Source organism: Chamaea fasciata, unplaced genomic scaffold (genome assembly GCF_029207755.1).
Source record: "Chamaea fasciata isolate MVZ Bird 193981 ecotype frontalis unplaced genomic scaffold, bChaFas1.0.hap1 SCAF_1, whole genome shotgun sequence".
Classification (NCBI taxonomy): Eukaryota; Metazoa; Chordata; class Aves; order Passeriformes; family Sylviidae; genus Chamaea; species Chamaea fasciata.
The window spans coordinates 2,567,188-2,579,846 of record NW_027094086.1 but is presented as its reverse complement, the minus strand read 5'-3'; the positions used below and the strand labels follow the sequence as shown (position 1 = coordinate 2,579,846).

The window sequence follows — 12,659 nt, the reverse complement described above, 5'->3', positions numbered from 1 at the left end:
CAAGCCCGAGTCTTTCAGGCTGGTTGGTGCTGAAACCTCTGGGGAAAACTGGTGGCCAGGGGTGCTGGGGTTGGAAAAGCAGGCGGTCACGTCAGGGGAACGTCGCAGGTCGCTGTTGTTAACGCGTGTAACCTTTGTAGTGAAAGATCTTGCAGAGTGAACCAAGGTGTATTTACATGACCCATTACCTTGCCATAGCCAATGGACGCTATAATTCCAGAAGCCAATCGCTGAGGTCCACAGATAACAGAAAGCGAGAGGACCCTGACGAACTGCAGCACTACGGGTACCCTGCACCTCAAATAGGTAAGCTCTGACCTCCCACAGCGGCCTCTGGAGCTGGGACACTGCTCCGGTCACTGCACTGCCCAGCTGGGCTGGGCTCTCTGCACTGTTTCAATGACCCCCCGCTAACCATCTCCTTCCCCCCAGGTCAGTGTGGGGGACGCTTCCCCCCGTGTTGTCACGCGCTGAACAAATGGTCATCGCCCCGTTTGTTCCCATCCCATCACCCCATGGGGTTTTGTGTCGTCACCATCAGCCAGAGAAGGGCAAAAAGGGACAGACACAAAGCCCTGGCCAGACCATCCATCCCACAGAACGTTTTCCCATCACCCTGCCTACTTCTGAGTCACTGCTTTGTCTGAATTATCCAGCCACGTGTGGTTCATGAAGCCAAAGCTGACCCTGCTGCAGTGCAGCCCCTTTGCTGATGTCCATGTCATGCCTTCCCATTGGCTGTGAGAGAGGGTGAGCAGGGCTTGGTGAGGACAGAGCAGGATTGGTTTCCTCTGTGTCTTTGGTGCTGTGCAAGGACTGGTCTCCGGTAGGTTCTGCAGCAGGACCTTCCACCCTTCTGCCACAGAAGGGGAATATTGTGTAGTAGTATCAGACAGCATGATCTGGGAAGATGGGGATGAATTGGACCTAAATCTGTGCTAGGTCTGATCTGCCCCATCCCTGGAAGTGTTCAAGGCCAGGCTGGCTGGGGGTTTGGGCAACTTGATCTACTGGAAGGTGTCCCTGCCCATGGCAGGGGGGTAGGAAGTAGATGATCTTTAAGGTTCCTTCCAACCCAAACCATCCTGTGATTCTGTGATTCAGTCTGGAAAGGTTTTGTGCTCTCCCTTCAGGCCTGTGTGTCGTGGCAGGATCTCAACACATCAGGGGTCTCAGGCAAAGCACAGTGTGCTGAACCTGGCCACAGGTTAAAATCACTGCCCAGTGACCTTGCCAGCATTTTGTGCTGTGGAAACGCTTCAAAGAGGTGATTTGATGAGGAGAGAGAGAGGGTCATATTCTGGTGTAACTTACCTGTGCTCCACCCAGCCCAGGAGGACTTTGCCACTGTGCAGCACCAGGAATCTGTGTGGTGTGGAGTATCTGGGGGTGACTTGTTGGGGTTGTGGTTTTCAACACGAAGCAGGGGACAGCCTCGATTTCCTCTCTACCCTGCACAGACTCTGCTCCCTCCAGTGAGAGCAGCTCCACTGCCTGCAGGATGGATCCCTGGAGTCTGGTAAAACCTGCAGGGGAGGGAGGACTTTTGCACTGCTACAGCATGGAAAAGCCAAGCTTAACTTCTGTCCAAATTCCGAGGAAAGGAAGGCACTTCAAGGCAGGGCCCTGTTGTTCCTACTCTGCCTGGTCCTCGGTGCTTTCCCAGAGCTCCTGTTCCAGCCTGTAACTCAGCCACCAGGTTTATAGTTTGGCATTTCTTCCTGCCGTGCAGCTGGGTGCTGGATCTGGGCTCAGTGACGTCTCTGTCACCTCCCTGCCATCGTGGCCACCGCTGTAGCATGGCTGGCTTGGGCTGTGGCATTCCTGAGGGCAGCATGGGCTGGGAGATGTGCATTGTCCTGCTGCAAGCTTCCCACACGCCTGTCGCTGTCCCGGGTAGTTCAAGGAAACCAAGGTTGTTCAGGGATGGTGGAGATGTAGAGACAGAGGTTGCAGTCAGTCCAGCAAGGGATTAAAGGGAATTTTTAGCTGAGGATGCTGAAGCAGAGCCCACAGCTTCCCTATGGGCACAGATTGTAGGGAATAAGACATTTCACATCCGCTCAGGACCTGGAAAAAGATGAAATACAGAAGTCAGCTGATGCCAGCCATAAGGACTGTGGGTGAGGGGTTGGCCTTGCCCAGCTGAAGAGCAGCATTTTCTCCCGCCAGCCCTTCACACCCCTGGTGTCCAGGTCCTGCTGGCCCCCAGGCTGTGGCAGGGCTGTGCTCTCAGCCAGGGTGCTGCTGGCTCCCCACGTGCCTCTCCCAGCAACAGCACAAGAGGCAGATCCAGCCCAGCAGGTGCCTGGCATGGGCCCTCCTGGCTCAGCCCAGGCTGCTTCCAGGAGGACTCTGCCAGCAGCAGGATGCGAACAGAGAGGCACATGGGGAGATGTCAGACTGACAGACCCCAAAACAGAAAGGGCTCCTGGCAGAGGGATGGCAGGGATGTGCTGCTCCATCCGTGCTGAGGGGGTAAGAGCCATGAAGCAGCTGCAGGCACTGACGGAGACGCTGCAGCCAGGAGCTGGAATGATCCTGGATTGCAGTGCTGCATCCCCATGGATTAACACCCAGGTGTCTTATTCTGCAGCACCTGCTCCATCTGCTGCACCTGGATCTGTGGGAGCAGCAGGGGCCATCTTCCCACTTCAGGTGGGATAGTGAGCCCTGAAAAATCCTTTGGGACACTCCTGTTAATCCCCAAGCTACTCTGGGGCATCACAGCGCTAATCAAAAGTCAGTCCTGCTGAGACAGCTACCTGCAGGCACTGGTAATGATTCAGGGCAGGGCTTGGCCCCTTCTCCTCTGGGAACAAAGACAAGTTTGGCTGGAGCCACTCTGCTATGAACATAGGCTGAAAGACTTTGGGCTGTTCAGCCTGGAGAAGCAAAGGCTCTGGGCAGAACTTAGAGACTCTTCCAGTGCCTAAAGATTCTCCAAGAGAACTGGAGAGAGACTTTGGACAACGGCATGGAGTGACAGGACAAGGGGCAATGGATTTAAGCAGAAGGAGAAGGTAGATTTAAATTCGATATTAGAACAAAAATCCTCATTATGAGGGTGGTGAGACCCTGGCAGAGGTTGTCCAGAGAAGCTGTGGATGCCTCATCCCTGGAAACGTTCAAGGCCAGGTTGGATGGGGCTGTGAGAAACCTGGGATAGTGGGTGGTGTCCCTGCCCATTGCAGGGGGTTGAAACAAGATATCTTTAACGTTCCTTACAACCCAAACCGTTCCATGATTCCATAATCTCCAGCAGGTTGAAATTTAAAACAGCACTGAGCTGGACTAGGCAGCTTTCAAACCCAATGAGCACAGTAGACATCTTGCCATTGTATCAAAAACCAGAGTCAGAATCCACTTCTGGGATGAATAATTGCAATATACTTCACTCAGCAATTTGCATTTGCTGCCATTTGACCCACAGAAATTCTTCTCACTCATAGTTCTGATGATGGGCACTACTGTGTTTCTCTCAAGTAGAGAGTGAATTTGCCTGAGAGTGTCTCAGAACTGGGTCTTGCCTGGTTTGAAAATTAGTTAAATTTGTGCAGGGTTTGAGACTAGGCTGGACGTAATGTCCCTGTGGACTGAGATGAATTGCTTGGTTCAGAATGACACCAAGCCCAAGGGAGTCACCAGCACTTAGAAAATAAACTGTATTATGGGTTTAAAAGCCAGGGATTCATGCAATGTGAGGGACCATAATTGAGGAGATTTACCTCTAAGCACAGCTATTTCTGCTGCGAAAGAGCAAAAGCCAGAAATAATAAAGAGGAAAGAGGCAGGAGAGGTGGGATTTGGTTCAGAGATGCCATTCATTCATCCATCCAGTGACACAGTAGCCCTTGTCTGAATATAGAGATTGCAAAGCCCCAGACAGGTCTGAGGGGGAGGTTGGTGGTGTGGTGGGCTCTCCAAGCCACAAGCTGCTGATGGAGGAGGCCCCTGTGTCTCTGCAGGCCTCCCCTGTCCCACCTCTGGGCTCCCAGAAAGATTTTGGGACATAAACTTGAGGGGTTTAACTACCAAAATCCCCCAGCTGCCTGCCCCTGCTGGGTGCAGAACTGGGGAGGCTGCTCAAGGTGGATGGAGAAATGCAAAGGCACCACTGGTTCATGGAGCATCCAAGCAGGGAAGGGAGCAGCAGTGGTTGGAATCTGTGGGCCAAAGAGGGGTCTGCTGGAGTCTGGGACACTCTGGATGGCAAATGATGAAGTGATGGTACCGTAAGTGTAATTTGCTGGAGGTGAGCTTTCAGCATGGCAGGACTCTGGGTGTGACAGAGGTGGATGTTGGAAAGGCAGGAAAATTGCCATGGAAATGCAGAACTCTCTCTATCCTGTGAAACAGGACATGAGACTGATGTTTTCCTGAAGCCCCAAAGCCTCAAAACACACAATGTCTCCTGCACGTCCCAGGTAAAGAGCAGTGGTCCACAACTTTCATCTCACTGGGACCAACTGGGCAAAATAATGAAAAAAAAAAACCCCACAAAAGCAGAACAGTTTTGAGCAACTTTGGCTTAATGAACAACAGCAGTTGCATCTCGTGATAATCATTGCAATGGCACAGATGAGGTAGGGAAAGATTGATCCTCACCTCCACCTCCTTCTGTGTCCAGACAATAAATGAAGGGGTGAAATTCTGTCAGTTTTACAGCAAGGACAGGTCTTCCTCTACACTTTCCCCCCTCAACACATAAATTCAACAGGCTCCAATCAGTTGGGTGTGTTTTAAATTCCCAGCTGCCAGAATGACAGGAGACATTCAAAGCAGATGTGCTGAAAAGCGTGACACAAACCAAACACAGATAACTACCAAAAACCCCAAAGAGCAGGTTGGTGAGAGCCACAAACACTTGAAATTTCATTGCATGTGGAAAACAGTAGCAAATATAAATAAATAAATAAATAAATAAATATACCACCTTGAGGAAAAACTCACACATGCCCAGTTTTAGTCAATATTGGGAAATTTGGTGGTCTCCAACCTTAAAGAGTCCCCACCACAGTTCCTGCTCTGGCATTTTCATGCAGCTGGTTTATAACCCTCACTGAGATCTCCAGCTGCAGTCTCTCTTTCCTTCTCCACAGTTCAATACAGCATCCTCGGCCCAGCTTTCTTTGGGAATGGGGTGGTGGTGTGGGATAGCACATTCAAGCGCTGAGTGCCAGGGTGGATGACCCTCGGAGTCATATTTACCTTTTCCACCCAGTGCTGTGATCCTTCTTCTCACCCACAGTCTGCCAAATGCATCCTTTTTGGGATGAGACAAGGGGCAGCCTGAGGTTCTGAAGAATTTGTCACCAGAAAGGGTTGCTGGTGTTTATTTTTTGCCATATGCCTGTATTCTGTACATACCAAATGCTACATTCCAGGTTTATTACGTGTAATTATTTGCAGTCCATGAAAAATCCGAAAACCCAAACAATGCGTGGCTTGGTTAAATAGAACAGAGCCAGCTTTTTATTTTCACGTGGGGAAGAAAAGCTTTTTGTCAAAGGGTAGAATACTGCCTGTGAAAACTAATGGAAAACAGTCCTTTCCCTGCTCATTTCACACTTAGGGTGACTTATTTGGAGGTTGTGGATGCTGAAACAGCTCCAGCAGGGATATTAGTGACAAAGGGAATACATCTCAGCTCTTTTCACTCCCATCAATGGGATATTTTTAGTTTCTTTTCCAATGCTGCCCCATCAGATAAGCAGTTGATAGGGACTGTGTGATGCCCTGGAAGAGTCAGCCTAGTTCCTTGTCACACGCTCACAGCACATCTCCACAGGCAGAGGAGATGCCAAGAAAACTTTCTGGAATTTCATCAGCTGTCCCTTCTTAGGCACCATCACCTTCTACTTTGTCAGCTCCTCCTCTGCCAATCTGCACTGGCAGGGGCTGTGAGGAGGCAGGAAAAAAGGGTTGAATCCTTAAAAGTGAACAATTTATGGATACATTTACTCTGTCTGATCACTGTTGGTACAATCCCTAAATGGAGGCTCCCTAACACAGCTCACAAGGTTCTGGAGTGGCTACACCACTTTCAGTGGTGGAGTTTGCCCTTCCCAATGACCTGATGCTTCCATAGCATCCTTTTTCTTTTTTTTTTTCTTTTTTTTTTTTCATGTGTGTGTGTGCTACAGCTCTACACAGTACCCAAAAAAAAAAAAAAAAAAAACAAAACCAAACCAAAAAAACCCCCACAAACCCTTTAGCCCATTCTCAACTTTCACATTTTCCCCCCAATGCCCTCACGCCCTCCCACCCATCTTGTCACCCCACCTGCAGGACACACTGCGGCCTCACAGACCTCACAGCTGGCCAAGCTTCACTCGGAAATTCCTCCCTTGAAGATCCAAGGGTGCCACATCCTCACCTTCTGTTCCGACCCCCCCACAGGTGACCCTGCAGCAGAGGAGTGGTCCCCGTGGAGCGTGTGCTCAACCACCTGCGGGGAGGGCTGGCAGACCAGGACCAGGTTCTGCGTTTCGTCTTCCTACAGCACCCAGTGCAGTGGCCCTCTCCGGGAGCAGAGGCAGTGCAACAACTCTGCCGTGTGCCCAGGTACTGGTGGCCAGCAGGGGAGGGATATTGGCTGCCTGTGGTATTTCTGGGAGTCCCTGGCACAGGTTGGCCAGAGAAGCCGTGGCTGCTCCATCCCTGGAAGTGTCCAAGTCCAGGCTGGATGGGGCTTGGAGCAGCCTAGGATAGTGGAAAGTGGTTTGAACCAGATGATCTTTCAGTTCCCTTCCATTCCAAACCGTTCTATTGATACAGGTTAGCACCTGGTCAGAGTGCATTGAAACACCCGTAAACTAATCAATCTCTGAGGGTCCAGCCTTTGCAGAGAAGTGGCTAAAATTAATTAGTGAGACTGCTCCTCAGAGGTGTTTTGTAAAGCAGAGGATTTAATAAAGAAAAATAACAAAATAACAAATGTTACAAAAAAACAAAAGATAAGCTACATACAGGTGTCCAGAAAACCTCTGACACCCTGCTAGAAACACTCCAAGAAGCCTTCTACTTCTTTTGTGCTCCTTCCTAAATACTGAATGTTTTAAGAGGGACAACCTGGCCTGCCGCCAATAAGATCACCAAGAGGCTTTGAGTTACACTCCCGGAGCCCAATCCATGCTCTTGTGCTGGTGCTGAGCCAATGACTGTGTGAAAAACACTGAGCTTTCTAGTTAAACTTCCTAAAATGTCTAAACTGAAACTCTTTCCCTATTTGGAAACACGTGCTGGGGCTGTGGAAAATGCATTCCTACATTCTATGGGTCTCTAATCCTTGGAGGGAGATGGGTTTTGTTCCCTGTTTCTTCTCTTTATGCCTTAAGGCCTCATACAGACACTCTTGCTAGACCAAGCACCACGGGATGGGCACCTGCTTTGCATGGTGTGGACAATTCCATGCTACCTAAAGTCCATGAACTCAGCACACCTGCAGGCAGGTGCCCTTTTGGGGCATTTCCAGGTCAGGAACAATTTTTGGTGAAAAAATACATTCTGAGGAGACTGGAGCCTAGGAGAAAGATGGAGAGGGACCTTTTACGAGAGCACGGAATGACAGTACAAGGGGGAATGGCTTCAAATTGAAAGAGAGCAGGTTTAGATTGAGTATTAGGAAAAAATCCTTCCCTGTAAGGGTGGTGAGGCCCTGGCACAGGTTGCCCAGAGAAGCTGTGGCTGCCCCATCCCTGGAAATGTCCAAGGCCAGGCTGGATGGGGCTTGGAGCAACCTGGGATAGTGGAAAGTGTCCCTGCCCATGGCAGGGGGTTGGAAGGAGATGATTTTTGAGGTCACCTCCAACCTAAACCATTCTACATTTCTATGCTTATTTTGAACAGTTTTGCTGTTACGGTAAGCATGTTATTCATCCCTCCTGACCAGCAACATCATTGTTCAGAAACAATTCTCTGATGGTGAAATCACCATCCATGGTGAAATCACCATCCGTGTTCTTACCTGTGTTTCCGCCTCTGGTTATCTCTTACCATGCAAGATGCCTGGTGAGAATTAGTTTTGAACCCCCTTTCCTGACAGTGGGGCACCAGTCGCTGTAAACAACTGATGAAGGACTGGAAAAGTTTCTACTTTTTTGTGTTTCTCTTTTTTCTGAAGGATTATTGATTTGGCGTTAGCTTCTCTGGTAAAGCTGGAAGGGATGAAGTCCCCTAAGAGAGATCAGTGCATTCTTAAAACATTTGGCCTCTGGAGATTATAGTGACTAAAATTCCATAAATAACTTGGCCAGATTAGATTAGATTGGAGAAGATTAGATTAATATAGATTAGAAGGCTAATTAGATTAGATTAAAATCGATTAGATGTCTAATTCCAGGAGCTACCAGTGATGTCTTGAGCACTGTTGGAGGATGTTGCCCATTCCATTTTACCCTTCCAAGTCTCACTAACTTTGCCTCTGAGGTGTTACTGACCTATGATAATAACCAGTAGACAGACTACAGCTTTTCTGAAAGCCTCAAAATGTTGTAGTCTTTGAGGATTTGATGAGAAAATGTTGAGAGGGAGGGAAAAATGGGCAAGAAGAGATAAAATGATGGTGATGATGCTTCCCTAAGCGTAGTGGGGCTTTATTCCTTTCTAGCTAAATCCATCTTTTGCTTTAAAAAATGCCCTATTGGCTCAAAAATCTGAAAAATTAAGGTCAGCTAAAAGTGCACTGTGGTTTATTTCAAAGACTGGAAAGCAGCAGACACTTGGTGTTGATAGCAAAGCACAAAAATTACTTGATGTTCCTCTTGCACATTTTGGGTTGGTCTGTTCTCCAACTTCCCACACGCTGTTCATTCCGGGTGGGAAGAAGCTGTGCCCTGTGGGCTCCCTCACTTCCTCAGACCTCCTCTGGGAAAGGAAAAAAAAAAATCACTTCTGCTTCCCTTGCAGTGCACGGCACCTGGGACGAGTGGTCTCCATGGAGCCTGTGCTCTTCCACCTGTGGAAGAGGCTACAGGGACCGGACCCGCACCTGCAAACCCCCCCAGTTTGGGGGGAACCCCTGTGAGGGCCCCGAGAAACAAACCAAGTTCTGCAACATCGCTCTCTGCCCAGGTAGGAACAGTGACAGATCTGACACCTCCCCTCCAGCAGGTCCCCCCCAGCTCAGTTTCCCTCACGTGGCTCATCAAGGTCTGTGGCTGACTCCAGTGAAATTCTGAACGAGCCCAAGGAGGATCCTGGGGAAAGGATTCATTGAAGAAGCAATCCAAAACTGCTTTCTTTCAGCTCAGAAATGTCTCAGGTTCAGATGTGCCCTGTGTGGTCTCTTGCAAATGACACCTTACATGGGTTGGATCTGGCTGCCACTGCTATTTTCAAGGCCATCTTAAGCTTCTCACCTGTTCTCCCCACTGAATGGTTTAAAGTTATTTTGCCTGAATGGGTTTGTTGTGATGGAATTAATTAGTAGTTCCACCTGTCTGTGCATTAATTCAATATAAATGCAAGTTTTTTCTGTGGCTGATCCTGCTCTGGGTGGTGAGATGGACTAAGAGACTCCCATTGGCATCCCATGCCAAATTTAATCTTTTTACCTTTTCCTTGCCCCTAAATTTCATTTCCAAATGCCTCTCCTTGAGTTTTGCTTTCAAACATCAGAAAGAACCTCAAGATGAAATTACTTTTACCACCTGGAGATCCACTTATGCTCCCGAGGCTTCCTCCCTCTGACAGGCCCTGGGGTTTAGAACAGAGTCCCCCTTAATTTAACTCTGGGTATCCTGGTGAACACGATCTGTACACGAGTGAGCTCCCCAAAACTCCCTCCCTATCCTTGGATAATGTCAACTGACATTTTTCCAGTTTAATGAGAATCATTATGAGACATTATTATGTCCCCGGAGGAGGAGAGGGATTGTGGGAGGGATGAGAACTTTGTGAAAACAGTGAGAAGCCTCCTGGCATTTCCCATCGAGTTTTCACTCCAAGTAACTATCCTTGGATATTTGGCCGCTGTCCAGAAGACTCTACTTGGAATAAGAACCTCCCAGACACCAAATTGACTCTGTCATAAAGAAAGACAAATTTAAGAAGTCAGAGCTGGCATTGCTTGGGCAATAAAGCATACCCTGAGTTAACATTGATCCATAATTAATTTAAATACAAATAAATACGCGGCCGAAACAGCGGTGGAAGAGGCGAGCAGCCCAACTGCAAGGCTTCAGCTCTAATTAGTGCCACAAAGGCAATCAGCAGCTTGGCAGCACCAAATTAGAGCAGCGTTGGGGGAATCACTGAAGCACAACAATGGGCATTTGACACCCCAGACACTCTCGGTGTTTATTACCACCCTGCCCAGAGGATTTATTGCCGCAGCTGAAAAAAACACTCTGCTGCAGGGGCAACAGGCCTTTTGTTCCTCCTGAGCTGTGGATGCCACAGGCTGAGCCCCGAGTCCTTGGGAGAGGGGAAAAAGAAGGAAGACAATGCTTTCACCAAGACAATGAGCATTTTTGATAGACTCCTACTGTGGTGTGACTGTGGCACCAAGCAGTCCTTGGTCAAGGCTGTGGTGGGAACGCCTCAGTATCTTGACCAAGAAGCATCTTTGCATCGGTGCAAGATGGCTGGAGGGACAACACAGCCACCTTCGTTTCTCCTTTTTCTAAAAAAAATATTTCTGAAATTACAGCCTGTGAATAACTACAAGGAAATGACCTGTAGTCCCCCCGCTGAACAACTAAATTATGGATTTGGCTCCTTTATTTTGCCATATCCAAATGCTTGCACTCCTGATAAGCTGCCAATCACCAGCAGCAGAGAGGGAGTTGGAAAAAATTCAACTTTTTTTTGATGAATGCAATTTTTTGGTAAATGTCACATTTAATGTGGTGAATACAGTCTCTCACTTTTCCAACACACAGACACCATCATTGTTAGGAAGAAATTTCTTCCCTATGAGAGTGGTGAGGCCAGAGAATCTGTGGCTGCCCCATCCCTGGAAGTATTCAAGGCCAGGCTGGACAGGGCCTGGAGCAACTTGGGATAGTGGAAGGTGTCCCTGCCCATGGCAGGGGAGTAGAATTAAATGATCTTTACCTTCCCAAGCCAAACCATCCTGTGACTCCATGATTTTATGATCAGTCCATGGAAACTTAGCAGCACAGCTTTCAGTCAGAAAAGCCACACTAATTTATACCTGGTAGGACCTACTTTGTTGAGTTTTGGATCATTTCCAAATAATCACCTGTCAAACACTGTATTTCACATTTTCCCTTGTTGGGTTTGATAGGCACTGGCACGAAGCCTTGAATTTATGCACAATAAAAACATAAATTTTTGAATTGTTAAAAACAAGCACCTTTCGGAGGCACCTTTATGCCTGCCTGATTTTGCACACCTTGTGATCTCCTTTGAGTTAACAGCTGCTCATTTGGATGCTTTTAACATTGTTTTTTTTAACTGAGTTTGCAAACAAAAAGCTGCTCAATTGCAGTGGGGATTACACAGTGCTAATCAATGCCTTGCAGATTCCACGGGGGCCCAGTTGGCATTTATTCTTCTTGGACAGACAAGCAAAGCCAAAAAAAAAAAAAAAAAAGAAAAAAGAGCTGCAATGTGATTTGAGCCAGAATTCAGACTTTTCAGAGATTCAGCTTGTTTTTTCCCCAAGTGAGATCTAGCAGCTAATTAGATCTAAACAGACCATGATGACCACTGTTAATGAGAAAAATGCTCCAGGAAGAGGAGACTGGGTGATGGATCGGTTGATCAGGGACCAATTAGGGTGTAACCACCACACTTGGGAATGCTCCAGTCCATACCATGATAATAAGATGTATTCCTGTTTCTCTCCAACCCCGTCTCTATCATAACCTCCCTTGTCCCTCCCTCCTCGATTTAATTATCAAAGACACTGCTGGGTAAACATCTCCAGCCTGTCAGAGTTAATTCAGCTGTGAGAGGAGTACATTGACCACACACACTCACCCTGCTCCCAGTCTTCTGTTGGAGCACACCTTTGCTCCCACATTTCCCAGCCAGCAGGAATGGTGGATTTCTGTCAATAACACTGTGATTTGAGTTTCTAGGTGTGCTTCAGTGAAAAACAGACCATTTTCATGCTTGAGAAAGCTCGCTCTCCACAAATTCAAGCCCTGCTTTGCTGAAAAATGGGTCCCTCAAAAAAGTGCTGATGGCCCCAAATGGGAAATGTCATGGCAATGTGGTGATCCCTTCAAGGCTTTAAGTGAAAACATGAGCCACACCCTCTGGTGTGATGTTGAGTTGTGACTGGCAGTGTTACTAGTTTGGACTTTCATGTCGGAATTTGCAATATCAATAACTTCAACTTTTATGTTGTTATGCAGGGTGTGGAACATAAAAATTGAAATGTTACCTCACTTACCTCCTTTGGGGCTGCTGGAGGCTGCAGAGAGGGTCCCAAAAATCCCTGTAGCCACATTTGTCTGATGGAATCTTGCATGGGGTCAGATGTGATAAACCCCACGAAGGTCTGTCACCTCTGAGGGGCCAGCCCCCACAGAGAAATTGTTTAAAATAATTTTACGAGACGGCTCTTCAAGTGTGCTTCGTAAAGCAAAGGTTTTAATAAAAGATAAAATAACAAACAATGCAGAAACAAACAAACAAAAAAAAGCCAAGCACAGGTGTCAGAGAAGCCTCTCACACCTTGC

The 12,659-nt window shown here is 47.9% G+C and overlaps 1 protein-coding gene across 5 annotated transcripts in view; it reads left to right on the top strand.

The window, feature by feature from the left end:
* ADGRB1 (adhesion G protein-coupled receptor B1) overlaps positions 1-12,659 on the top strand; it is a 288,143-nt gene that overhangs the window by 131,276 nt on the left and 144,208 nt on the right. For all 5 annotated transcript variants that reach the window (XM_066175225.1, XM_066175218.1, XM_066175211.1 and 2 more), the window contains exons 4-6: positions 199-306; positions 6,403-6,567; positions 8,911-9,075. In XM_066175225.1, the coding sequence (XP_066031322.1) occupies positions 199-306; positions 6,403-6,567; positions 8,911-9,075 (438 nt within the window). The remainder of the gene's footprint in view (positions 1-198; positions 307-6,402; positions 6,568-8,910; positions 9,076-12,659) is intronic.